Raw genomic sequence first — 27,356 nt, 5'->3', positions numbered from 1 at the left:
GAAAGACTACTGCAAAGGCTTTCACAGCAACTGCTACTCTCGCTAATTTGCTTTGGTTATTCGAGAGTTTGAATTTTGCTGAAAACATGTTTGTGGCGGAGGCGGCTGTGTCTTCCATCTTTGATGTGGTGCTTGAGAAGTTGGTGGCTGCCCCTTTGTTGGAGTATGCACGCAGTCAGAATGTTGAGGCCACTCTCCAAAAATGGAAGAGGATTTTGTTACATATTGAAGCTGTGCTGACTGATGCTGAGCAGAAGCAGATAAGGGACAGAGCTGTTAAGCTTTGGTTGGATGATCTCAAATCTTTCGCTTACGACATGGAAGATGTTCTGGACGAGTTCAACACTGAAGCTAATCGGCAGATCCTGATACATGGACCCCAAGCTAGCACCAGCCAGGTACACAAGCTCATCCCAACTTGTTTTGCTGCTTGTCATCCTACATCCGTCATATTTAATGCAAAGGTTGGTGGAAAGATAAAGAAAATTACAAGGGAGTTGGATGCTGTTGCAAAACGAAAGCATGACTTTCATTTAAGGGAGGGTGTTGGAGGGTTGTCGTTTGAGATGGAAGAAAGGTTACAAACCACTTCCTTGGTAGATGAGTCTAGCATTTATGGTAGGGATGCTAAGAAGGAGGCTATCATTCAATTTCTCTTATCCGAGAAAGCCTCCAGGGATAATGGTGATAATGGAGTTTCTGTAGTTCCCATCGTAGGTATGGGTGGGGTTGGTAAAACAACCCTGGCTCAAATTATCTACAATGATAAGAGGGTGGAGAGCCACTTTGATACCAGGATTTGGGTTTGTGTATCGGATCGATTTGATGTGACAGGGATAACCAAAGCAATTCTAGAGTCCGTCACTCATAGTTCAACTGATTCTAAGAACTTAGAATCATTACAAAATAGCCTGAAGAATGGATTGAATGGGAAAAGATTCTTCCTCGTTCTAGATGATGTGTGGAACGAGAAGCCCCAAAACTGGGATGCCTTAAAGGCTCCTTTTAGGGCTGGTGCACAAGGCAGTATGATCGTAGTAACAACTCGTAATGAAGATGTTGCATCGATTATGCGCACTACTGCCTCTTCTCATCACCTTGATGTGCTATCCTATGAAGAGTGTCGGCTATTATTTGCAAAACACGCCTTTGCACATATGAATACAAACATCCGCCAAAAGTTGGAACCAATTGGTGAGAAGATAGTAAGAAAATGCAGAGGCTTGCCTTTGGCTGCAAAGTCGCTTGGAAGTCTATTACACACTAAACAAGATGAAAATGCTTGGAATGAAGTACTGAATAATGACATATGGGATTTTCCAATTGAACAAAGTGACATTCTTCCAGCTTTATACTTGAGTTACCATTATCTTCCACCAAATTTGAAACGATGTTTTGCATATTGCTCCATATTCCCCAAGGACTATAAATTTGAAAAAAGGAAATTAGTGTTGTTATGGATGGCAGAAGGCTTATTAGGTGGCTCTAACGGGGAGAAAATTATAGAAGATTTTGGTAACACATGCTTTGAAAATTTACTTTCAAGATCTTTTTTCCAACGATCCATTGATGATGAATCACTATTTATGATGCATGATTTAATTCATGATTTAGCACAATTTGTATCGGGGAAATTTTGTTCTTGGTTGGATGATGGAAAGAAAAATCAAATTTCTAAGCAGACCAGACATTCTTCTTATATTATTGCAAAGGAATTTGAACTCTCCATGAAATTTAATCCATTTTATGAAGCTCATAATTTGCGGACCTTTCTTCCTGTACATACAGGTCATCAATCTCGTCGTATCTTTTTAAGCAAGAAGATCTCAAATCTTTTATTGCCAACACTGAAATGCTTACGGGTTCTCTCTTTAGCTCATTATCATATTGTGGAGTTGCCTCGCTCAATTGGAACTTTGAAACACCTACGCTACTTAGATCTTTCTCGTACTTCAATTAGAAGGCTCCCTGAATCAATAACCAACCTTTTCAACTTGCAGACATTGATGTTGTCAAATTGTCATTCTCTTACTCGTTTGCCCACAAAAATGGGGAAACTAATCAACTTGCGTCATCTTGATATTAGTGACACTAGCTTAAAGGAGATGCCAATGGGAATGGAAGGGTTGAAACGTCTTCGAACATTGACTGCTTTTGCTGTTGGTGAGGATAGAGGGGCAAAAATTAAAGAGTTGAGGGACATGTCACACCTTGGTGGCAGACTTTGCATTTCCAAGTTGCAGAATGTGGTGGATGCTATGGATGTCTTCGAGGCTAATTTGAAAGGCAAGGAGCGTCTTGATGAGTTAGTAATGCAGTGGGATGGCGATGCTACTGCTCGTGATTTGCAGAAGGAAACAACTGTGCTTGAAAAGCTACAACCTCATAACAATTTGAAAGAGCTGACCATCGAGCACTATTGTGGTGAAAAATTTCCTAACTGGTTAGGCGAACATTCATTTACTAATATGGTGTCCATGCAACTCCACGATTGTAAAAATTGCTCATCCTTGCCATCGCTAGGGCAACTTGGATCTCTCAAGGAGCTCTCTATTATGAGGATTGATGGAGTGCAGAAGGTGGGACAAGAGTTCTATGGGAATATTGGGTCTTCTTCGTTTAAGCCATTTGAAGCCCTAGAGATTCTGAGGTTTGAAAAGATGTTAGAGTGGGAGGAATGGGTTTGTCGTGAAATTGAATTCCCTTGTTTGAAGGAGCTTTATATCAAGATATGTCCAAAGCTGAAAAAGGATTTACCCAAACACCTTCCTAAATTAACAAAACTTGAGATTAGAGAATGCGGGCAGCTGGTGTGCTGTCTTCCAATGGCTCCCTCCATTCGTGAATTGATGTTGGTGGAATGTGATGATGTGGTCGTTAGGAGTGCGGGCAGTCTCACCTCATTGGCTTCCTTGGATATACGCAATGTTTGTAAAATACCAGATGAATTAGGACAACTGAATTCTCTTGTAAAGTTGTCTGTGTATCGTTGTCCCGAGCTAAAGGAAATGCCACCCATTCTTCACAACTTGACATCTCTTAAACACTTGGATATCCGGTACTGTGACAGTCTTTTGTCTTGTTCGGAGATGGGGCTACCACCAATGCTTGAAAGGTTTCAAATTGTTCACTGTCCCATTCTGAAGTCCCTATCAGAGGGAATGATACAAAATAATACTACTCTCCAACAATTGTACATCTCGTGCTGTAAAAAATTGGAGTTATCATTGCCTGAGGATATGACGCACAACCACTACGCTTTCCTTACTCAATTAAATATATTTGAAATTTGTGATTCTCTCACGTCCTTTCCTTTAGCTTTCTTCACAAAGCTTGAGTATCTTCATATCACAAATTGTGGAAATCTGGAGTCCCTTTACATTCCAGATGGACTTCACCACGTGGATCTCACATCTCTCCAGTCATTGGAAATATCTAATTGCCCTAATCTGGTATCTTTTCCACGAGGAGGATTGCCCACTTCCAATTTAAGACGGCTTTGTATACGTAACTGCGAAAAACTTAAGTCACTGCCCCAAGGGATGCACGCCCTCCTTACATCCCTTGAATATTTGCATATATCTAGTTGTCCAGAAATTGATTCATTTCCAGAAGGAGGTTTGCCCACTAATTTATCTGACCTTCACATCGGGAATTGCAACAAACTCTTGGCTTGTCCGATGGAGTGGGGCTTGCAAACGCTACCCTTTCTTAGAACGTTGGAGATTGAAGGATATGAGAAAGAAAGATTTCCCGAGGAGCGATTTCTGCCCTCCACTCTCACCTTCCTTCAAATTAGGGGTTTTCCAAATCTGAAATCCCTGGACAATAAGGGGCTTCAGCACCTCACCTCTCTTGAAACCCTGGAGATTTGGAAATGTGGAAAGCTCAAGTCCTTCCCAAAACAAGGGCTGCCCTCCTCCCTTTCTCGTCTTTATATTAGAAGGTGTCCTCTGCTGAAGAAACGGTGCCAAAGGGATGAAGGGAAAGAATGGCCCAACATTTCTCACATCCCCTGCATAGTGTTCGACAGATACGATAAGAAAAATACGGAGGTGATCTTATCATGAGGCCCTTCCATTGAAGCTCTTGCTCTCCTCTGCATTTATTGGCCCAGGTACTTTATGCTTTGTGTTTTATTTTCATTTACCAATTCCCCGTCAATTAACAAGTTTATAACTACTCTAGCATCCAGACTCTGCTACCTAATGGTGCTAATATTTTAAGACTTTATTTTTTTCCTTTTATATAATTCTTTTATTTTTGAGACATCAAGTGGGTCCAGTAGAGAGTCCAGATATAATTTGTGGGGGTATCACTCAAATAAAGAATAAAGGCAAAGCACCACTTAGATGTAGTTTGGATATAATTTTATATTCTCTATTTTTATAATTTTGCTTTTCCTTTTTCATTTTTTTTGTTATCAATTTTTTTTTTTAAATAAAAAATAGTTACCAAATGATTTCCAAAGTCACTTTCAAATTTTTAATCTTGAAAAAAAATGCAACTAACTATATCATTAATTTGTTATATTGTTTTTTCATTTTTAATCAGAAAATATTGTATTCGATGTTTATTAGCCTCTTGCTTTTACTTGGTGTGTTTCAGTAAAATTGTTACTTTAAAAGACAACATTCTTACGCATAGAAGTTGTTTGTTCAAAAAACAACTTTAAGAGAACTTCTTTTTCTTTTAAGTTTAGTTAATTTTTACTAAAGATAAACAACTTCAAAAGGCAACTTTAATGTAAATTCATTTTTTAATTTCAATGTGTGTCTAATATGAAATTGTGGAAATTGTTTCTTTAAGTGACAACTTCCAACATGACCAAAACTGTTGTAAATTCCTTAATATTTTCAATATGGAAAGGGTTTTTTTCAAAAGTCATCTTTAGTATAAATTTGTAATTCTTTCAATATGGAAAGTGTTTTTTCAAAAGACACTTTTATTATAAATTCAGTTATTTTTATTATGTGTCTAATATAAAAATTGTGAAATGTGTCTTTTTAAGGGATAACTTCCAGCATTGTCAAAATTGTTGTGAATTCTTAATAGTTTTAATATGGAAAGTGTTTTTTCAAAAAACATCTTTCATATAATTTTTTTTAAAAATAAGTGACCGATATGAAAATCGTGGAAGATATATCTTCAATAGACAACTTTCAATATGACATAAAATGCTGTAGAATTTGAAATATTTTTTAATGTGTTGTATTTTAAAAAATTAATTTTAAATTGATTGTACTTTTATCAAAAATCCGTATTATGAGGTAAACACGTACATTAAAAAAAGGGTATTAGATATGTGAGCTTGTTGATTTTCGTGTGATTTTGATGGACAATGCTTAATATCTTTTAAAAGAAGTTTAGGTGATTCCACATCAAGCTTGAGTCATTGAAATGGGATAAGGCAACCACAAAAATCAATTATACTTATGATTCATAAGACAACCACAAGCCTTGATATACTTACTTTGAAATCATATAATTTTGTGAAAATTGTATCAATATATATATATATTTACTACTTTCTTATTGTGAACTCTCTACAATAATAGTCATTTTTTTTGGAAAGTTTAGTATCATATGTGAATATAGGTGTTAATAAACTCAAACAACTATTAGTTTAGTTTAGTGACTAGGTGAGATAATTGTCCAGAAATTGATTCATTTCCAGAAGGGGGTTTGCCCACTAATTTATCTGAGCTTCACATCAGGAATGGCAACAAACTTGTGGCCAATCGGATGGAGTGGGGCTTGCAAACGCTTCCCTTTCTTAGAACGTTGGGGATTGAGGGATGTGAGAAAGAAAGATTTCCCGAGGAGCGATTTCTGTTCTCCACTCTCACCTCCCTTGAAATTAGGGGTTTTCCAAATCTTAAATTCCTGGACAATAAGGGGCTTCAGCACCTCGCCTTTCTTGAAACTCTGGAGATTTGGAAATGTGGAAACCTCAAGTCCTTCCCAAAACAGGGGCTGCCCTCCTCCCTTTCTCGTCTTGATATTGATGACTGTCCTCTACTGAGGAAACGATGCCAAAGGGATAAAGGGAAAGAATGGCCCAAGATTTCTCACATCCCCTGCATAACATACGATTGGGAAGATGAGGTGATTTTATCATGAAGGCCTTCGATCCAAGCTCTTGCTCTTCTCTGCGTTTATTAGCCCAGGTACTTTCTGTTTTGTGTTCCATATTTTCATTTCCATTTATAACTATGCTTTGTTATATTATTTTATTTTTCCTGTTTAATCAAGAAACATTGTATTTGGCTTTGTGAATATCTTGTAGGTTTAGTTTTCAATTAAGAATTGCATACGACTGTAAAAGCTCCTTCCTCTTGTGATTTTTAATTTCTTTTCCACTACCACAACATATCATTTAATTTTTATAATATTTTATTTATTGAATCTATGTTTGGAAAAACTTCTTAAATGCTAAAAACAAGATTTGAAGGTCAAATTCAACTTTTGATGACATTAGATAGAATTATTAAACTAAACCTTACACTTTCTCAGTATAATTTACCTAAAAATACAAACATCTTTATTTTTCCTTTAATAAAAGTTCAATTAAATCTTTTACACCCTCATATTTAATAAAAGTATTAAAATTATAATCATCAAACATAATATCTACTTTTGCTAAATGCTTTGAATTTAATAATATGGGAATGACTATCCTACGTCATTTGTTTGGTTATTGAGGATTACAGTTTATAAAAATTCAATCTACATTGTTTTAATGAAGTACTGTAAGTGTGGATTATGTGGTTACCCTTAGACCTAGATTCCCATTCATGCTATGAAGAGTTTGGAAGAGGTATTTATGTCGCATAAGTATGATCAAAATGTCTCTTTCACTTTCACTATCAAAATATCCTTTTCTTTTAGGTATGTCTTCTACTTTCTGAAAAAATATTTTGTTTTGCCTTATACTGAGAATTCACACAATGAATTTCAATTGGAGATAACCTTATTTGTATCCTATTTCTAGGAATGTCCTCCTTATCTATATCCTATTTCTAGGAATGTCACACCCATATGGTGGATTCAAATGATTTGAACCTCATAATGTGAAGACAACTTGTCCTATGCTATTGTTGGTGTTTTGACCACTGAAGATTGCCATCCTAGGAGTTTTAGTCGCTGCTAGCAGTCAAGAATCCTTTAGACAAATGCATGCATTTACATTTATTCCATGATCTTGCTCCAAAGAAAAGTTTTTTATTCATCTGCGGAAGGATTGTAATTGTGAGTGCTCCATTCTTTGGAAGGTAGCACTACTTGTCAAGAGTTGTAGCTCATGTGATTTGGTGTTCTGTTTATTAATTTACACTTCGGTTGATATAATATTTGGTTGTCACTCATTAATTTGGTTGACATAATCTAGGTAGAAATTCTACCTAGATTTTTTGTTTTGGCATTTCATTTCTATTATTTAGTTTTGAACATCATATGATGTTACTAGCTTTAATTTGCATTGACCCGCTTTTCTATAAAATGCTTGAGTTTTCTTTACTACTATTAAATACAAGCAATTGTGAAAAACTATAGGTTGTCTCTTTTAAGGTAGAAGAGATTTATTTTGATGTCCTACAACCTATTTTCATTTCTTACTTCTATAAATGTAAACTATATTATTTCTTAATCTTTAATAGTACAAATGAAACATAAATGTTAATATTAGCAAAGCATTCTCCATGTGTTGCACTAGATTCAGTAGTTATGTAAAAGGCTGAAAGATGATGACCTATCCAAGAGAAAATACTGAACTATTAGAATTATCAATATATCTTTGCTTATATTAGGCTGCTCTCTATCTTTGAAGTATGGTTCAGAGGTTATCGTATGCGTTCTGTTTCACTGGTTTCCATTTTGATGGTCAAGATAATTAGGATAGGGCTGAAACATTGTTTCCCATTATTATGCATTTTGGTAATCTCTTCTCTCAACAAAATTACTTCTTTCATTTCAACAATACTGCTCAGATCCTTTATCAATTTCACTTTTACTTTGAATAGTTTTTTTTCCTGTTAGTTTGTCTGTTTTCCTCCAAATTGGTTTTAGACTGTTAGCATGAAATTAAAGAGTAACATAAACTCCAATTGAACAAATTTGTTTACCTTCAATGAAGCATTCAACTGTTTACTAGTGGATAAAAAATATTTAATTGTTTTATCAGTTTCTTCTTTGTTTGGCACCATTGTAGCATTTGAAAAAGGTAGTTGAACCAAAGTAGCAGCCATTGCAAAGACATTTGATGGAGGCTTCATTGGAGCATGTCAGGATGGTTAATGAGCCTTTCACAGGTCAATATTAAATGGTAGGTTCTAAACTTTGGAATTTCAACACAATAAAAAGGTTGGCAAATTGGATAGTTTCCGTGCTTACAGCAGATGCACTTTCACACTAGCACCTTAGTTTTAGAGTTTTTGTGAAATTTGTGGATGCATTTACAACTGCTTGCTCGTAGGATGTTGACCAATAAGATTGCTTGTTGGAAGCTGACGTGGAATCACAAATAAGTGAAATGATATGGAAGGGATATGCAATTGATACCCGTCCCTATTCTGCTCACTTGAATGTGACTCAAGTAGATCATTATGCATGGTAAGATGTAGAATCAACGACATCCATACTCAGATTACTATTTTGCTATTAATGAGAAGTTTTTTCTGACTCTATCATCAAAATAATCTGTATTATCTCTACCTTCAGTCTTTGGCTAATAGTATTCAGACAGATTTCTGCCACCTTCAACTGCGGTCTTCTGTCACCATATAACCATGTGTAAGCAATCCTCCTTTTGATCACTGCAGATGAGTTTATTGTCACTCAAAAATGAAAGTCTTTTTATGATCCAACAGTGGTCGTCAAAATTTGAACAGTCATGCTAACGGTGTAGTTTGTGAATTACAGGTTGATGTTCATCCTAATAACTTAATTCTCATGCCCTAACTTGAAGAAATGACGGACAACCAAGTATGAGAAATGAGGTAATAGTAAATGGAAGATAAATTTATTGGGCTCTTTAGCTATGCAAGAGAATCTAGTGCAGTGCATCTTGACATCGTCTAAAAATCTTGACAGGAAAAAATAAAAGAGAAGTTATTAAATTTGGAAAAACAGAGTATTGTTGTTTGAAGTAGACTGAAATGTGCAAGGATTTGTCATTGATGTAGGTAGGCTATTGAATATGTTCTTCACAAAAGCAATTTTTTGGAAATTCACTTCAAGGATTGTTCTTTTTACTTAAAATGGTATCAAGTTTTTATTCATGGACAGTGCATTGCAATTCGTCACTTGCAGGCTTCTACTGTAACGACTATAGTTTTCCATGTTAATGGAGTTTCATGTTGGCTCCTTGCTACAATGGAACTATAATGTCCTCCATGCACCTTTCAGTAACTCTTAAGGTGGGGAAATTAGATTTTACCTTTTTACTTTTAGAAGCGGGTATTAAAATGTGTTATTGACTATAATAACCTGTTTCTTTCTGATTTCATTTTATCCTTTTTTAGGTTGTAAATATGGCTCCGTATATGGATGCTTGTTCATATGATGTATAGATGCGGCGAGTGGAGAATTGGTTCTCATAGTTGTTGCAAATTTGGTGCAGAATCACAAGCACTCAGACTACTGGATGACTAGGCATCAGAACAAGCTATTCAGTATTTTTTTTTCTCCATTGAATAGATGGAATTAAAACATGAACAATTGTGGAAAGAAAGGAACCGCCTTCTTCATTATTGATTCATATATCAACGAAAATGGCAACATTTGCAGCTGTTGGAAACCTACATGACAACAGTTCTTAGGTCTTTTAATTTTGAATACATGAAACATTTTTCCCAATATATGTTGTTCCTTCTATTTCTCCCTAGGAGTGTTTTATGATGAGATATTATGAAGTTGTACTATTTCTATAGTTCAGCATGATAGGGGGCTATTCAGCATCTTTTAGTCATTCAGCTTTACTGATATGATTCCAAATCTTAGGAATTATTGCATTTTGAATAGTAATGATCTTCTTTTAACTATGTTCCATGTCTCTCCTCCCATTTTACTTTTGTAAGTGGTTAGAAATACCTCCATTTTCAATTTCATCACTTTATAGTAGATGACTGCCATTGTTTCCTTTGCATGATGGAATTTTATCTAATATTAGAGCTAATTGTCCGCTTAATCTAAATTAATGGTTAATTAGTTCGGTTGTAAAGTCAGTGGTTAGAACTATTTGCCATTTCATGACTGATCATCGAGTAGAATTGGTGATCCCATTGAGGGTATTGAGGCCTCAAGATCACGACAATGTAGGGATTGATTCAAAAAATGATTGTTCTATCCCATTGGGGCTACTTGCTAATTCAATTTAGCAAATTATTTTCATTGATATTTTGCTAATTCAAAAAATGAGGGTATTAGCTACTTCTTAACCATAAAAATTGGAACTTCCAAATTATTTTCACATTAACAATTGAAAACACATTGAACATAAAATGGTTAATTTGAATGGAGTAGACTCTTAAGATTCTAGAGAAAATGATTGAAGAATACTTTTTCATTGAAATTGAAATTTAGTAACAAGAAGGTATCAGGGATCGATCTTGCTTTTCTATTAGTCAAGTCATTCACGCGCTTTGTGGACTCCACAATGCTAAGAACTTCCATGCAATCTACCAATTCTGAATCATTATTGTGAGTGGTCCAATATAGGGGGACCCATATATTGAAATTGATGGATGTATGGGTATGGCAATGCCAATAAAGTCCTCAATTACCCCATGACCCACTTGTTCAACCCATTGTTAACATATGGAAAAGAGAATTTATTAACACATCCACTTAAATTCTTCACAAATTCATTTTTTTCTTTTAAATAGTAAATTTTACAAATGAAAGGGTTAAAATACCTTCTTGGTTAATCTCTCAGCATCTACTCATTCAAAACCCTAACAGAGTTTCTTTTCCATTTTTTTGGTCATGACCGTTCACTGCTGCACTGGCAGGTGCTATCATAGATCATGCCCTAAAGCTTGGAGATGCACCTTGTAACATTTTTTTTTCCTTTTAATTTCAGTGTAAAACATTTGAGGAAAATAAAGGATAAGAGAAGGAAACTAGGAAAAGATAGGAAATAAGAGAAAAGAAGAAAATGTTTAGCTTTTGAATGGAGTTGTGAGCAAAAATAATTCATTTTAAAAAACAGTCCATATCCTAGATTTTTGGCCAAAATAATTCCCAATTGGTTTTTTTCAACCACATATGCATCTATGTGGCCTAATTTTTTTTACCTTTTTTAATGTGACAAAATATTAGTTTTAATTTTATTTTAAACAAGCAAAACTGTAGACACCAACTACGGTTTTAACTTAAAGCTATTTTTTTTTTAAACAAAATTTTGTTGTTTTAGTTGAAAATGTTTAAATTTATTTTTAGATTTATAAAAATATTTATGGAAGTGTCTTCCAACCTTTTATGCACTTGATTTTGTGTCTCCTTTGATAGTTCCTTTAATATGATCTTCAATTGAGGAAAGGTATCGGAGGGATTTCATTTGCCACAAAAGAAAAGTTACAAACTGCTTCTTTGGTGGATGAGACCTAGGTTTATAGTACAGATGCTAATAAGGAGAAAATTATTGATTGCTAATGTTGGATGAAGCAACTATGAATAATAGAGTCTTTGTAATTTCCATTGTTAGCATGGATGTGATTGGAAAGAACCCTTGCTTAGACCATCTACAATGATGAGAGGGTGGGGAGCCATTTTGGTGTGAGAGTTTGGGTTTGTTGTATGATCAATTTGATGTTATGAGAATAACAAAAGAAATTCTAGAATTCATGATGAAGAGATCCTATGAATTTAAAAACTTAGAATTGTTGATATATTAGGTTAAGTGATTAAGAGTTGACAATTTTGTTCCTAATTTTTTTTTATCATTAGACCTTTTTAAATTGTCTTACTTTTCATTGAAGATTCAAGACTTAAGGTTGTTGTACAATTAATTGGGATAACATAGGTAACTATAAAAAGATTTGGAAAAGGCGAATTGGAGTGAGTTAAAGTATGGTGTGAATCATATGTTTTAAACTAGAAAAAATGTTTTTAAAAACAACTTTAAAAACTCCTTAGTACCTGATCACTAAAACCCCTCGAGCGCTCAATTGCTACTTGGAGTACTTAAGTGCTTGCGTAGAGATTTTAATCTCTACGAATATTTGAATTTCCATATTTTGATTGATTTTATATTAAAAAATCAAGTTTGAATCCATTAGGTATTTGTATCATATATAAATTTTTTTATAACATTTTTAGTAATATATTATGTAAGAAAAGTAATTTTTTAAAGAAACACATATTAAATGCTAGTTTAAGAGTCAAAAGATTCTTTAATTCTATAAAGTGATTTTAATAACTTTGTTAATCATACTCACAAGTAGTAAGAAGTACTATAATTCCATCGGAATGAGTCTCAAACAGGTTTTTATATACCATTCCAACTATTAAATATGTTTCTATTAATCTGTCAAAAAACCTAGATGAATAATATATTAGAATACATTTTATGAGTCTTTCGTCTTTCAAACTCTAAAAATTATCTTATTTAATATGATGAGAATATGGGTCACTCTCAATGTACACCCAATGAAACAAAAAAATAAAAATAAAAACAAAAGAAGTAGGTCGCCTCTTTTTTGGTTATATAATTAATTAATTCATTATCATAGTTATATACAAGTATGATCAGAGGCATTAAAGTTAAATTACTAATTTTGGTTTAAACAATTAAAAATTCCTTCTATATCACTTCACCAAGACAAGCATGTGTGAAACTTTAGTTAGAGATATCTCAAGGTAGAGTCGATCTTGAAAAAATTGGCCCCATAACAGCTGGACTGGGTAATTTTCAAACCTAAAATCAGTGTGGACAGCAATAATGCAATTTGGTTGCTTGTTGTGCAGACACACCCATGTGACACTCCCTTTTCCTGATTGCTTTATTCATTCAAGATATATCAAAAGCATGCATTGTATTTTCTTTCCTTATTTCAGTATTAATTGACCATTCTTCTCAATATTGAACCGTGTAGAACAGTTCTTTAGAATTGTATAATTTGTGGAAGTTTTTAAAGAACCCTTCTTTTTTTTGTACTTTCATTGTGAGGAAGGGTAATATTTTGATTTGATTTGTCAATAATTTTCTTTTAATATTTATAAAATATTTCCTTAATACTAATAGGAACCAAACATGACCTTGGTTTATTGAAGTCATAGAAAAATAACAAAAGAAAAAACATAAATATCTTGGGTGTCTCGTAGTTGGATCAAATTTGGCACATTATTTTTTTTTCCCTACCACGTACGACCACTTGCAAGGGAATCAAGTCAATTTATACAATTTTTTTTTTTTGGCATTTGCTTTGGACGTCAAGTTTTGACAAATTTCCTGAAATACCCTCCTCTGTTTTCTCATTCTTCCATACAGTAAGCATGAGCTTAAGAATGGACAAGGGTAAAACAGTATTTAAAGCTGGATGAATTCTTCATCCTTTTCCCTACTTCATGTCTGTACACAAGCAGACGCTTTTCCCACAAAAGCTTCATTTCGGAAGAAAAGATGGTTGTGGTGGAGGCGTTTCTGTCTTCCTTGTTTGAGGTGGTGCTGGACAAGCTGGTGGCTACCCCTTTGTTAGATTATGCACGCCGGATCAAAGTAGACACAGCAGTGCTCCAGGAGTGGAGGAACACTTTGTTGCATCTCCAAGCAGTGCTGCATGATGCTGAGCAGAGGCAGATTCGGGAGGAAGCGGTGAAGAGGTGGGTGGACGATCTCAAAGCTTTAGCTTACGACATCGAAGATGTCCTGGACGAGTTTGACATGGAGGCTAAGCGATGCAGTTGGGTACAAGGGCCCCAAACCAGCACCAGCAAGGTACGGAAGCTTATCCCCTCTTTTCATCCTAGCGGTGTGATATTCAATAAGAAGATTGGTCAAAAGATCAAGATAATCACCCAGGAATTAGATGCGATTGTAAAAAGAAAGTCTGATCTCCATCTGACACAGAGTGTTGGAGGGGTGTCATCAGTGACTGAACAAAGGTTGACTACTTCTTTGATAGATAAGGCTGAGTTTTATGGTAGGGATGGTGATAAGGAGAAGATCATGGGATTGTTGCTATCTGATGAAATAGCTACTGCTGATAAGGTTCAGGTGATTCCGATTGTTGGTATGGGTGGGGTTGGAAAAACAACCCTCGCTCAAATGATCTATAACGACGAGAGGATTGGGGACAATTTCGATATCAGAGTTTGGGTGTGTGTATCTGATCAGTTTGATTTGGTAGGGATAACGAAAGCAATTTTAGAGTCGGTCTCTGAGCATTCATCTGATACTTCTAATACACTGCAATCACTACAAGATAGTTTGCAGAAAAAGTTGAATGGAAAAAGGTTTTTCCTTGTTTTGGATGATATATGGAAGGAGGACCCCAATAGCTGGAGTACCTTACAAGCTCCTTTTAGAAATGGAGCACAAGGCAGTGTGGTAATGGTAACAACTCGTCTTGAAGATGTTGCATCTATTATGCGCACCACCTCTTCCCATCATCTTAGTAAACTCTCTGATGAAGATTGTTGGTCACTATTTGCAGGCATTGCCTTCGAAAACGTAACTCCAGATGCCCGCCAAAACTTGGAACCTATTGGTAGGAAAATAATAAAGAAATGTGACGGTTTGCCTTTGGCTGCAAATACATTGGCAGGTCTGTTGCGCTGTAAACAAGATGAGAAGACTTGGAAGGATATGCTGAACAGCGAAATATGGGATTTACGAACAGAACAAAGTAGAATTCTTCCGGCTCTACACTTGAGTTACCATTACCTCCCTACAAAAGTGAAGCAGTGCTTTGCATATTGTTCCATCTTTCCAAAGGATTATGAATTTCAAAAGGAGGAGTTAATTTTGTTGTGGGTGGCGCAAGGTTTAGTGGGTAGCTTGAAAGGAGGGGAGATGATGGAAGATGTTGGTGAAATATGTTTTCAGAACCTATTATCAAGGTCATTCTTTCAACAATCCGGTCATAATAAGTCGATGTTTGTGATGCATGATTTGATTCACGATTTGGCTCAATTTGTATCCGGAGAATTTTGTTTCAGATTGGAAATGGGACAGCAAAAAAATGTTTCAAAGAATGCTCGACATTTGTCATACGATCGTGAAGAATTTGAAATCTCCAAGAAATTTGATCGTCTTCATGAAATTGATAAATTACGGACCTTCCTACCATTAAGTAAGCCTGGTTATGAATTACATTGCTACTTAAGTGATAAAATTCTACACGATGTATTGCCGAAATTCAGATGTATGCGGGTTTTATCCTTATCTTACTATAATATCACTTATTTGCCCGATTCATTTGGAAATTTGAAACATTTGTGGTATTTGAACCTTTCTAACACTGAAATTCGGAAGTTACCTAAATCAATAGGTATGCTTTTGAATTTGCGATCATTGATTTTGTCAGAATGTCGTTGGCTTACCGAGTTACCGGCCGAGATTGGAAAGCTCATCAACTTGCGTCATTTGGATATCTCTAGAACAAAAATAGAAGGGATGCCAATGGGAATCAATGGATTAAAAGATCTTCGAATGTTGACTACTTTTGTTGTTGGCAAGCATGGTGGTGCAAGACTCGGGGAGTTACGAGATCTTGCACACCTGCAAGGAGTACTCTCCATTTTAAACTTACAGAATGTGGAGAATGTGGAGAATGCTACAGAAGTTAATTTGATGAAAAAGGAAGACCTTCAGGACTTAGTGTTTGCATGGGATCCAAATGCGATTGTTGGTGACTTGGAGATTCAAACCAAAGTTCTCGAAAAGCTTCAGCCTCATAACAAGGTGAAAAGGCTCAGCATTGAATGCTTCTATGGCATAAAATTTCCAAAATGGTTAGAGGATCCTTCGTTCATGAATTTAGTTTTCTTACAACTTAGAGATTGTAAAAATTGCTTGTCTTTGCCGCCACTTGGGCACTTACAGTCTCTCAAGGATCTCTGTATTGTGAAGATGGCTGATGTGCGAAAGGTAGGTGTAGAGTTGTATGGGAATAGCTATTGTAGTTCAACTTCAATTAAGCCATTTGGATCCCTAGAGATTCTGAGGTTTGAAGAGATGTTAGAGTGGGAGGAATGGGTTTGTCGTGGAGTTGAATTCCCTTGTTTGAAGGAGCTTTATATCAAGAAATGTCCAAAGCTGAAAAAGGATTTACCCAAACACCTTCCTAAATTAACAAAACTTGAGATTAGTAAATGCGGGCAGCTGGTGTGTCGTCTTCCAATGGCTCCCTCCATGCGTGAATTGATGTTGGAGGAATGTGATGATGTGGTTGTTAGGAGTGCGAGCAGTCTCACCTCGTTGGCTTCTTTGGATATAAGCAATGTTTGTAAAATACCAGATGAATTGGGCCAACTGCATTCTCTTGTACAGTTGTCTGTGCGTTGTTGTCCCGAGCTAAAGGAAATGCCACCCATTCTTCACAGCCTTACCTCTCTTAAAAACTTGAACATCCTGCAATGTGAGAGTCTTGCATCTTTTCCGGAGATGGCGCTGCCAACCATGCTTGAAAGGCTTCAAATCAGATACTGTCCCATTCTGGAGTCCCTACCAGAGGGAATGATGCAAAATAATACGACTCTGCAACACTTGTTCTTCATGGATTGTGATTCTCTGAGGTCCTTGCCCAGGGACATTGATTCATTGAAGACACTTTCAATCTTCGACTGTAAGAAATTGGAGTTAGCATTCCAGGAGGATATGACGCACAACCACTACGCTTCCCTTACCAAATTCAGCATAACTGATAGTTGTGATTCTCTCACGTCCTTTCCATTAGCCTCCTTCACAAAGCTTGAGTATCTTCTTATCGAAAATTGTGGAAATCTGGAGTCCCTTTACATTCCAGATGGACTTCACCACGTGGATCTCACATCTCTCCAATCATTGGAAATATGTAATTGCCCTAATCTGGTATCTTTTCCACGAGGAGGATTGCCCACTCCCAATTTAAGACAGCTTTGGATACATGACTGCGAAAAGCTTAAGTCACTGCCCCAAGGGATGCACACCCTCCTTACATCCCTTCAAGATTTGTATATATATGATTGTCCAGAAATTGATTCATTTCCAGAAGGGGGATTGCCCACTAATCTATCTAAGCTTGAGATCGGGAATTGCAGCAAACTCGTGGCCAATCAGATGGAGTGGGGCTTGCAAACGCTTCCCTTTCTTAGAACGTTGGGGATTGAAGGATATGAGAAAGAAAGATTTCCCGAGGAGGGATTTCTGCCCTCCACTCTCACCTCCCTTGAAATTATGGGTTTTCCAAATTTGAAATCCCTGGACAATAAGGGGTTTCGGCACCTCACCTCTCTTGAAACTCTGCGGATTGGGAAATGTGGAAACCTCAAGTCCTTCCCAAAACAAGGGCTGCCCTCCTCCCTTTCACGTCTTTATATTGCAGAGTGTCCTCTCCTGAAAAAACGGTGCCAAAGGGATAAAGGGAAAGAATGGCCCAACATTTCTCACATCCCCTGCATAGCGTTCGATAATGAGGTGATCTTATCATGAGGCCCTTCCATCGAAGCTCTTGCTCTCCTTTGCATTTATTGGCTCAGGTACTTTATGCTTTGTGTTTTATTTTCATTTACCAATTCCCCGTGAGTCAGCAAGTTTATAACTGCTCTAGCATCCAGACTGTGCTACCTAATGGTGCTAATATTTTAAGACTTTATTTTTTTCCTTTTATATAATTCTTTTATTTTTGAGACATCAAGTGGTGCCCAGTAGATAGTCCAGATATAATTTGTGGGGGTATCACTCAAATAAAGAATAAAGGCAAAGCACCACTTAGATGTAGTTTGGATATAATTTTATATTCTCTATTTTTATAACTTTGCTTTTCTTTTTTCATTCTTTTTGTTATCAAATTTTTTTAAAAAAAAATTAAAAATAGTTACCAAATGATTTCCAAAGTCACTTTCAAATTTTTAATCTTGAAAAAAAATGCAATTAACTATATCGTTAATTTGTTATATTGTTTTTTCATTTTTAATTAGGAAATATTGTATTTGATGTTTATTAGCCTCTTGCTTTTACTTGGTGTATTTCATTAAAATTATTACTTTAAAAGACAATATTCTTATGCATAGAAGTTGTTTGTTCAAAAAACAACTTTAAGAGAACTTCTTTTTCTTTTAAGTTTAGATAATTTTTATTAAAGATAAACAACTTCAAAAGGTAACTTTAATAGAAATTCATTTTTTAATTTCAATGTGTGTCTAATATGAAATTGTGGAAATTGTTTTTTTAAGTGACAACTTCCAACATGACCAAAACTGTTGTAAATTCCTTAATATTTTTAATATGGAAATTGTTTTTTTCAAAAGTCATCTTTAATATAAATTTATATTTCTTTCAATATGGAAAGTGTTTTTTCAAAAGACACTTTTATTATAAATTCAATTATTTTTAATATGTGCCTAATATAAAAATTGTGAAATGTGTCTCTTTAAGGGATAACTTCTAGCGTTGTCAAAATTGTTGTGAATTCTTAATAGTTTTAATATGGAAAGTGTTTTTTCAAAAAACATCTTTCATATAATTTTTAAAAAAAATAAGTAACCAATATGAAAATCGTGGAAGATATATCTTCAATAGACAACTTTCAATATGACATAAAATGCCGTAGAATTTGAATATCAAAAATCCTTATTATGAGGTAAACACGTACATTAAAACAGGGGCATTAGATATGTGAGCTTGTTGATTTTCATGTGATTTTGATGGACAATGCTTAATATCTTTTAAAAGAAGTTCAGGTGATTCCACATCAAGCTTAAGTCATTGAAATGGGATAAGGCAAACCCCATTAAGTATGTTCTCCTTTGAGCCCAAAAATCAATTATACTTATGATTCATAAGACGACCACAAGCCCTGATATAGTTACTTTGAAATCATATAATTTTGTGAAAATTGTACCAATATATATATATATATTTACTACTTTCTTATTGTGAACTCTCTACAATAATAGTCATTTTTTTTGGAAAGTTTAATATCATATGTGAATATAGATGTTAATAAACTCAAACAACTATTAGTTTAGTTTAGCGACTAGGTGAGATAATTGTCCAGAAATTGATTCATTTCCAGAAGGGGGTTTGCCCACTAAGTTATTTGAGCTTCACATCAGGAATTGCAACAAACTGTGGCCAATCGGATGGAGTGGGGCTTGCAAACGCTTCCCTTTCTTAGAATGTCGGGGATTGAGGGATGTGAGAAAGAAAGATTTCCGAGGAGCGATTTCTGCCCTCCACTCTCACCTCCCTTGAAATTAGGGGTTTTCCAAATCTGAAATTCGTGGACAATAAGGGGCTTCAGCACCTCACCTCTCTTGAAACTCTGGAGATTTCGAAATGTGGAAACCTCAAGTCCTTCCCAAAACAGGGGTTGCTTTCCTCCCTTTCTCATCTTGATATTGATGACTGTCCTCTACTGAGGAGGGATAAAGGTAAAGAATGGCTCAAGATTTCTCACATCCCCTGCATAACATACGATTGGGAAGATGAGGTGATTTTATCATGAAGGCCTTTGATCCAAGCTCTTGCTCTTCTTTGCGTTTATTAGCCCAAGTACTTTCTGCTTTGTGTTCCATATTTTCATTCCCATTTATAACTATGCTTTGTTATATTATTTTATTTTTCCTGTTTAATCAAGAAACATTGTATTTGGCTCTGTGAATATCTTGTAGGTTTAGTTTTCAATTAAGAATTGCATACGACTATAAAAGCTCCTTCCTCTTGTGATTTCGAATTTCTTTTCCACTACCACAACATATCATTTAATTTTTTTTTCTATTGTTGCTACATTTTCTGTTTTATCTTTTTTATTTTATTTTATTTTATTTTTTATGCTTTTTACTTGAAATTTTATTTTTCATGAGCTAATGGTAAGTGCAAATTTTTTGAAAGGGCTTAACAAAGAGGCCTCAAGAACGGTTCTACCCATTGAATTTGTTTCACCAATGCTATTGGAGTAGATCTTTTTGCTCATTTAATAATATATGCATGGATTAAAATTTTCTTTCTCAAATAGCTTAAGTTTTAGGGAAAGAAATTAGAGAGGAAAATGTGAAGAAAAAACTAAATTGTTTACTAATGCACTTTGCAAAAAAATGATTTTCCTTTTCATATTTTCCATGATAAAGCAAATGTGAGAAAATTATTTTCCTTATTTTTCTTTAGTACTTTTTAGCAACCAAATATAGCCTAATTTTTTTTCCTATGAAGAAATTTTAGGAGGTAAACACACTAAGAAAAGGGCATTAGGCATGAGAGTTTGTTGATTTCCATGTGTGACTTTGATGGAAAAAACATAATATCTATTAACGGAAGTTTAAGTCATTCCACATGAAGCATAAGTCATTGAAATGGGATAAAGTAAAACCTTAGTAAATATGTTCTCCTTTGAGCCCAAAAATCAACTATACCTATGATTCATAAGACGACCACAAGCCCAATATGCCTACTTTGAAATCATATAATTTTGTGAAAATTGTACCAATATGTATATTTACAGCTTTCTTATTGTAAACTCTCTGCAGTAACAACCATTTTTTGAGTAGTTTTGTATTATGTGTGAATATAAGTGTTAATAAACTCAAACAACTATTATGTGTGAAATCATATAAGTCAATCCTTGGTTATAGTTTGTTGGGATATTGGTTTTCAAATTGCTTGTGTACACAACTAACCTTTTTCTAATTCTACATATGCTCACATATGTAAATATCACAATTCATTGCAAAACTATTCATGTCATGAAGAATTTTGGATGCAGGAGTATCTACTATCATCTTATTGATGGAGGAAGGTTGTCCACCAGAATTGTCAGTTTACTTGATTCACTACTTGGTTTTTGCAAGCACATCAAAATGTGGGGAACAAATGGAAAAATCTAGGTGGTAAAGCCCATGCAGACAAATCATTCCTTCCCAGACATTACGACTTAGATTCTTCAGATATGTCAAAGGATTCAACAAATGTATTCATAGATTCTAATCGGGTACCATTCTTCTTCTATTGTTCTGCTTTTTGAAGGTATAATTTATTTTCTTTAGCAATAATTCACATTATGAGATAATTTCTACCTTGCAAAGAATCAATTTGACTCCCCAATGTTAATACATGATGTTTAACTAAGACAACATCAAATTTGATTGATGTTGATGTTTGCTTTCAACAATGCTTGAAATTTGCTGGAATAGCTTTAGGTGACTCAACATGGAGTTTAAGATCATAGAAGTGGGATAAGGTAGGGCCTTGACAAACATAAACAAAACATGATGACTGAAATTTGTTATGGATTTTGCAAAATTTTTATGATTACCATTTTCTTTGTTACTTTAGACTTTGTTCTCAACAAGTATTTGTAGGTTTTATGGTGTGACCTTTTAACAAACTTCTCATTTTTGAAACAGCTATGCGTCTAAAACATCCGACTAATATCATTGGTAGAGAAAGATTGTGCAATTTTTGATATCTGCATGTATGATGCCATGAAGGGAGCAAAATTTTCCTACCCGATGAAGGACATGTGGGCATATCATCCATAAGAGAATGTTTTGAAAAAGTTCAGATAGAATGGAGTGTTTTGGAAAATGTATTAGCAGCTGCAAGGTACCTTGCCCTCAATTAGGTATATAGTTGTATCTTCTATTTTCTGAAAAATTCTATACTTTGCCTTGTAGTAAGAATTCACATACAATGAGTTTTAATAAGAGATAACTAATGTTTTTATTAGGAATGATGGCCACACCTGAATGTGGATTCAAATTCTGTGAATCTCATAATGTGAGGACAACATCTAGTTTGTTGTTGTTCTTGTCAAGAGATTGTTTTTCACTGCTCAGGATTTCAATCTTAGGCATTTCTGATCACTGCTACCAGTCCAGAATCCTGAAGGCATGTCATTGCATTGATTCCATGATCTTGCTCCAAACAAAAGTTTAGTACTCTGCTTAAGGATTGCCATTGTGGCTGCTCCATTCCTTGAAAGGTATGTTTATGTAAACAAAAGCACTGTCCATTTGTTGTTTTGGACTCAATAATTATGTAAAAGGCTGAACTATTGTGTTATATCCAACAAAAAATGATGAACTGTTAGAATCATCATGAAAAAAACAAAGGATCCTTTTGCTTATGCATTCAACACATATTTTTGCTTATATTTTTCAAATTTCCAATCATTGAGTATAAGCTAATGAATCAAAGAACAAGTAAAAAAGTTCTTGTTGTTGAGATTCTAAGTGAATAGAAATGGTTCATGTGCTTGATGAACTAAAGGAAGTTGTTGCACCTAGGTCTGGGTTAAACCATCAAAAATATAGTTGCAAAGCCTACTGTATATTTCACCAACTATTTATGGAATAAAACATTTTCAATTTCACATTATGATACCTGATTAGACAACTTTGAGAAATGATAGGCTGCTCGGTCTTTTTAAAGTACGGTACAGAGGTTAATCAAATGCATTTTGTTCCATTGTTGTCTGCATTTGATGTTCAAGGTAGCTATGATAGTGTTCTCTATTATTATGCATTTTGCCATCTCTTGTTTCAATAGAATCACTTCTTCCATTTCACTAACAACACTTAGATTGCTTTACATTCCGAATATTTTAAATCATCCTCGTTTCTGTTACATTTGTCAGTTTCCCTATGAAATTGTTTTTAAACTCCTAGTATGAATTTAAGATTAATATAAACTCCAAAATTGAACAGCTCTGTTTAACTTTAATGAAGTATTCAACTAAGTACTGCTGGATAAAGAAGATTTAATTGTTACATCAGTTTCTTCTATATGTGTTAGCTGTTTAAACATGTCTCCCACTTCATGTTATTCTGCTTCTACACTGGGCATCATTGAAACATTTTACAAAGAGTACTGTACTTGTACTTGCATAACTGCCACAGGAGGGATATTTGATGGAGACACCATTGGAGCATGTCAAGGTGCATTCTACTGATGTCAACCATAAATGACAAGTCCTAAACATTGGGAATTTCAATGCAATAAAAAGATACGAAAATTGGATAGCTTCTATGCCTTTCACAAATGCACTTTTATACTAAAACCTGTCTAAGAGAGAAAATTAAATCAATCCCTGCCTTATAATTTAGTTTTGAGTTTTTTGTTTTTTGATTTTTGGAAACATGTGGATGCATTTACACATGCCTGATCCCAGGATGGAGATTCTGGTCAAGATTTGCTGGTTAGACTATAATGTGGAATCATGAGGACATGGAATTAAATAGAGACAATAACCAATTAATCCACTTTCCCATTCTTCTCTCTTCAATAGGTCTTGGATATGCCATTCTGTATAGGAAGAGCTTAATCAGGTATGCAGACTGATTCTCCTCTTGGTTATTAGGTTTAAAGCTTGAATTCAAGTATTCAAACCTATTCCTGCCATCTTCTTATACTCTTCTGTTTCCCTAAATCATTTGTAAGTAATTTTTATAATATTTTATTTATTGAATCTATGTTTGGAAAAACTTCTTAAATGCTAAAAACAAGATTTGAAGGTCAAATTCAACTTTTGATGACATTAGATAGAATTATTAAACTAGACCTTACACTTTCTCAGTATAATTTACCTAAAAATACAAACATCTTTATTTTTCCTTTAATAAAAGTTCAATTAAATCTTTTACACCCTCATCTTTAATAAAAGTATTAAAATTATAATCATCAAACATAATATCTACTTTTTCTAAATGCTTTGAATTTAATAATATGGGAATGACTATCCTTACGTCATTTGTTTGGTTATTGAGTATTACAATCTATAAAAATTCAATCTACATTGTTTTAGTGAAGTATTGTAAGTCTGTATTATGTGGTTACCCTTAGACCTAGATTCCCATTCATGCTATGAAGAGTTTGGAAGAGGTATTTATGTCTTATAAGCAAGATCAAAATGTCACTTTCACTTTCACTATCAAAATATCCTTTCATTTTAGGTATGTCTTTTACTTTTTGAAAAAAAATTTGTTTTGCCTCATACTGAGAATTCACACAATGAATTTCAATTGGAGATAACCTTATTTGTATCCTATTTCTAGGAATGTCCCCCTTATCTATATCCTATTTCTAGGAATGTCGCACCTATATGGTGGATTCAAATGATTTGAACCTCATACTGTGAAGACAACTTGTTCTATGCTATTGTTGGTGTTTTGACCACTGAAGATTGCCATCCTAGGAGTTTTAGTTGCTGCTAGCAGTCAAGAATCCTTTAGACAAATGCATGCATTTACATTTATTCCATGATCTTGCTCCAAAGAAAAGTTTTTTACTCATCTGCGGAAGGATTGTAATTGTGAGTGCTCCATTCTTTGGAAGGTAGCACTACTTGTCAAGAGTTGTAGCTCATGTGATTTGGTGTTTTGTTTATTAATTTACACTTTGGTTGATATAATATTTGGTTGTCACTCATTAATTTGGTTGACATAATCTAGGTAGAAATTCTACCTAGATTTTTTGTTTTGGCATTTCATTTCTATTATTTAGTTTTGAACATCATATGATGTTACTAGCTTTAATTTGCATTGACCCGTTTTTCTATAAAATGCTTGAGTTTTCTTTACTACTATTAAATACAAGCAATTGTGAAAAACTATAGGTTGTCTCTTTTAAGGTAGAAGAGATTTATTTTGATGTCCTACAACCTATTTTCATTTCTTACTTCTATAAATGTAAACTATATTATTATTATTATTATTTTTATAACCGTGGATGTCCGGGCGAGCTTACCCGTACCTCGACTAATCCCATGGGGCCCTGAAGTTAACGATCGGGTAAACCCCTAGTGGCCTTGAGGGGACTCGAACTGGTGACCATTGGGGAGCAAACCCAAGGCCAGACCAACCTTTAATATTAGCAAAGCATTCTCCATGTGTTGCACTAGATTCAGTAGTTATGTAAAAGGCTGAAAGATGATGACCTATCCAAGAGAAAATACTGAACTATTAGAATTATCAATATATCTTTGCTTATATTAGGCTGCTTTCTATCTTTAAAGTATGGTTCAGAGGTTATCGTTTGCATTCTGTTTCACTGGTTTTCCTTTTGATGGTCAAGATAATTAGGATAGGGTTGAAACATTGTTTCCCATTATTATGCATTTTGGTAATCTCTTCTCTCAACAAAATTACTTCTTTCATTTCAACAATACTGCTCGGATCCTTTATCAATTTCATTTTTACTTTGAATAGTCTTTTTTCCTGTTAGTTTGTCTGATTTCCTCCAAATTGGTTTTAGACTGTTAGCATGAAATTAAAGAGTAACATAAACTCCAATTGAACAAATTTGTTTACCTTCAATGAAGCATTCAACTGTTTACTAGTGGACAAAAAAGATTTAACTGTTTTATCAGTTTCTTATTCATTTGGCACCATTGTAGCATTTGAAAAAGGTACTTGAACCAAAGTAGCAGCCATTGCAAAGACATTTGATGGAGGCTTCATTGGAGCATGTCAGGATGGTTAATGAGCCTTTATCAAGTCAACATTAAATGGTAGGTTCTAAACTTTGGAATTTCAACACAATAAAAAGGTACGCAAATTGGATAGTTTTTGTGCCTACAATAGATGCACTTTCACACTAGCACCTTAGTTTTAGAGTTTTTGTGAAATTTGTGGATGTATTTACAACTGCTTGCTCCTAGGATGTTGACCAACAAGATTGCTTGTGGGAAGGTGATGTGGAATCACAAATAAGTGAAATGATATGGAAGGGATATGCAATTGATACCCGTCTCTATTTTGCTCACTTGAATGTGACTCAAGTACATCATTATGCCTGGTAAGATGTAGAATCAACGACATCCATATTCAGATTACTATTTTGCTATTAATGAGAAGTTTTTTCTGACTCTATCATCAAAATAATCTGTATTATCTCTACCTTCAGTCTTCGGCTAACAGTATTCAGACAGATTTCTGCCACCTTCAACTACGGTCTTCTATCACCATATAACCATGTGTAAGCAATCCTCCTTTTGATCACTGTAGATGAGTTTATTGTCACTCAAAAATGGAAGTCTTTTTATGATCCAACAGTGGTCGTCAAAATTTGAACAGTCATGCTAACGGTGTAGTTTGTGAATTACAGGTTGATGTTCATCCTAATAACTTAATTCTCATGCCCTAACTTGAAGAAATGGTGGACAACCAAGTATGAGAAATGAGGTAATAGTAAATGGGAGATAAATTTATTGGGCTCTTCAGCTATGCAAGAGAATCTAGTGCAGTGCATCTTGACATCGTCTAAAAATCTTGACAGGAAAAATTAAAAGAGAAGTTATTAAATTTGGAAAAACAGAGTATTGTTGTTTGAAGTAGACTGAAATGTGCAAGGATTTGTCATTGATGTAGGTAAGCTATTGAATATGTTCTTCACAAAAGCAATTTTTTGGAAATTCACTTCAAGGATTGTTCTTTTTACTTAAAACGGTATCAAGTTTTTATTCATGGACAGTGCATTGCAATTCGTCACTTGCAGGCTTCTACTGTAACCACTATAGTTTTCCATGTTAATGGAGTTTCATGCTGGCTCCTTGCTACAATGGAACTACAATGTCCTCCATGCACCTTTCAGTAGCTCTTAAGGTGGGGAAATTAGATTTTACCTTTTTACTTTTTGAAGCGGGTATTGAAATGTGTTATTGACTATAATAACCTGTTTCTTTCTGATTTCATTTTATCCATTTTTAGGTTGTAAATATGGCTCTGTATTCGGATGCTTGTTCATATGATGTATGGATCACGCAGTGAGTGGAGAATTGGTTGCAAATTTGGTGCAGAATCACAAGCACTCAGACTAACTGAATGACTAGGCATCAGAACAAGCTATTCAGTATTTTTTTTTCTCCATTGAATAGATGGGATTAAAACATGGGCAATTGTGGAAAGGAAGGAATCGTCTTCTTCATTATTGATTCATATATCAACTAAAATGGCAACATTTGCAGTTGTTGGAAACCTCCATGGCAACAGTTCTTAGGTCTTTTAATTTTGAATACATGAAACATTTTTCCCAATATATGTTGTTCCTTCTATTCCCCCCTGGGAGTGTTTTATGATGAGATATTATTGAAGTTGTACTATTTCTATAGTTCAGCAAGATAGGGGGCTATTCAGTATCTTCTAGTCATTCAGCTTTACTGATATGATTCCAAATCTTAAGAATTATTGCATTTTGAATAGTAATGATCTTCTTTTAACTA

General features: G+C 34.7%; 3 protein-coding genes across 7 annotated transcripts in view; all 3 read left to right on the top strand.

The window, feature by feature from the left end:
* Positions 1-9,796, top strand: part of LOC117928688 (putative disease resistance RPP13-like protein 1) — a 48,618-nt gene extending 38,822 nt beyond the window's left edge. Inside the window, exons 10-13 of the transcript XR_004653627.1 lie at positions 8,719-8,790; positions 8,920-9,182; positions 9,310-9,416; positions 9,522-9,796. The gene's annotated coding sequence lies outside the window, so the exon portion shown is untranslated. The remainder of the gene's footprint in view (positions 1-8,718; positions 8,791-8,919; positions 9,183-9,309; positions 9,417-9,521) is intronic.
* On the top strand, positions 4-27,356 carry LOC117928690 (putative disease resistance RPP13-like protein 1). Its single transcript, XM_034848670.1, has 12 exons — positions 4-4,117; positions 5,718-6,170; positions 20,904-21,128; positions 21,544-21,761; positions 21,867-22,121; positions 23,310-23,466; positions 25,533-25,933; positions 26,042-26,113; positions 26,243-26,319; positions 26,414-26,505; positions 26,633-26,739; positions 26,845-27,356. Exon 1 carries the CDS (start codon positions 87-89, stop codon positions 4,068-4,070), a length of 3,984 nt encoding a protein of 1,327 aa, XP_034704561.1. The 5' UTR covers positions 4-86; the 3' UTR covers positions 4,071-4,117; positions 5,718-6,170; positions 20,904-21,128; positions 21,544-21,761; positions 21,867-22,121; positions 23,310-23,466; positions 25,533-25,933; positions 26,042-26,113; positions 26,243-26,319; positions 26,414-26,505; positions 26,633-26,739; positions 26,845-27,356.
* The window catches only part of LOC117928689 (putative disease resistance RPP13-like protein 1), a 28,122-nt gene continuing 14,366 nt past the window's right edge, over positions 13,601-27,356 (top strand). For 4 of the 5 annotated variants that reach the window (XR_004653635.1, XR_004653634.1, XR_004653633.1 and 1 more), the window contains exon 1: positions 13,601-16,967. Coding sequence is in view for 2 of the 5 variants with exons in the window: in XM_034848668.1 (XP_034704559.1) it covers positions 13,622-16,967 (3,346 nt within the window). In the remaining 3 variants the exon portion in view is untranslated. Of the gene's footprint in view, positions 17,680-19,257; positions 19,587-27,356 lie in introns of those variants that run through there. The other variant, XM_034848669.1, reaches the window with a different exon arrangement.

The sequence above is a fragment of the Vitis riparia genome, chromosome 13 (genome assembly GCF_004353265.1).
Source record: "Vitis riparia cultivar Riparia Gloire de Montpellier isolate 1030 chromosome 13, EGFV_Vit.rip_1.0, whole genome shotgun sequence".
In the NCBI taxonomy this organism is placed as follows: domain Eukaryota; kingdom Viridiplantae; phylum Streptophyta; class Magnoliopsida; order Vitales; family Vitaceae; genus Vitis; species Vitis riparia.
This window is presented reverse-complemented; position numbering and strand designations above follow the sequence as displayed.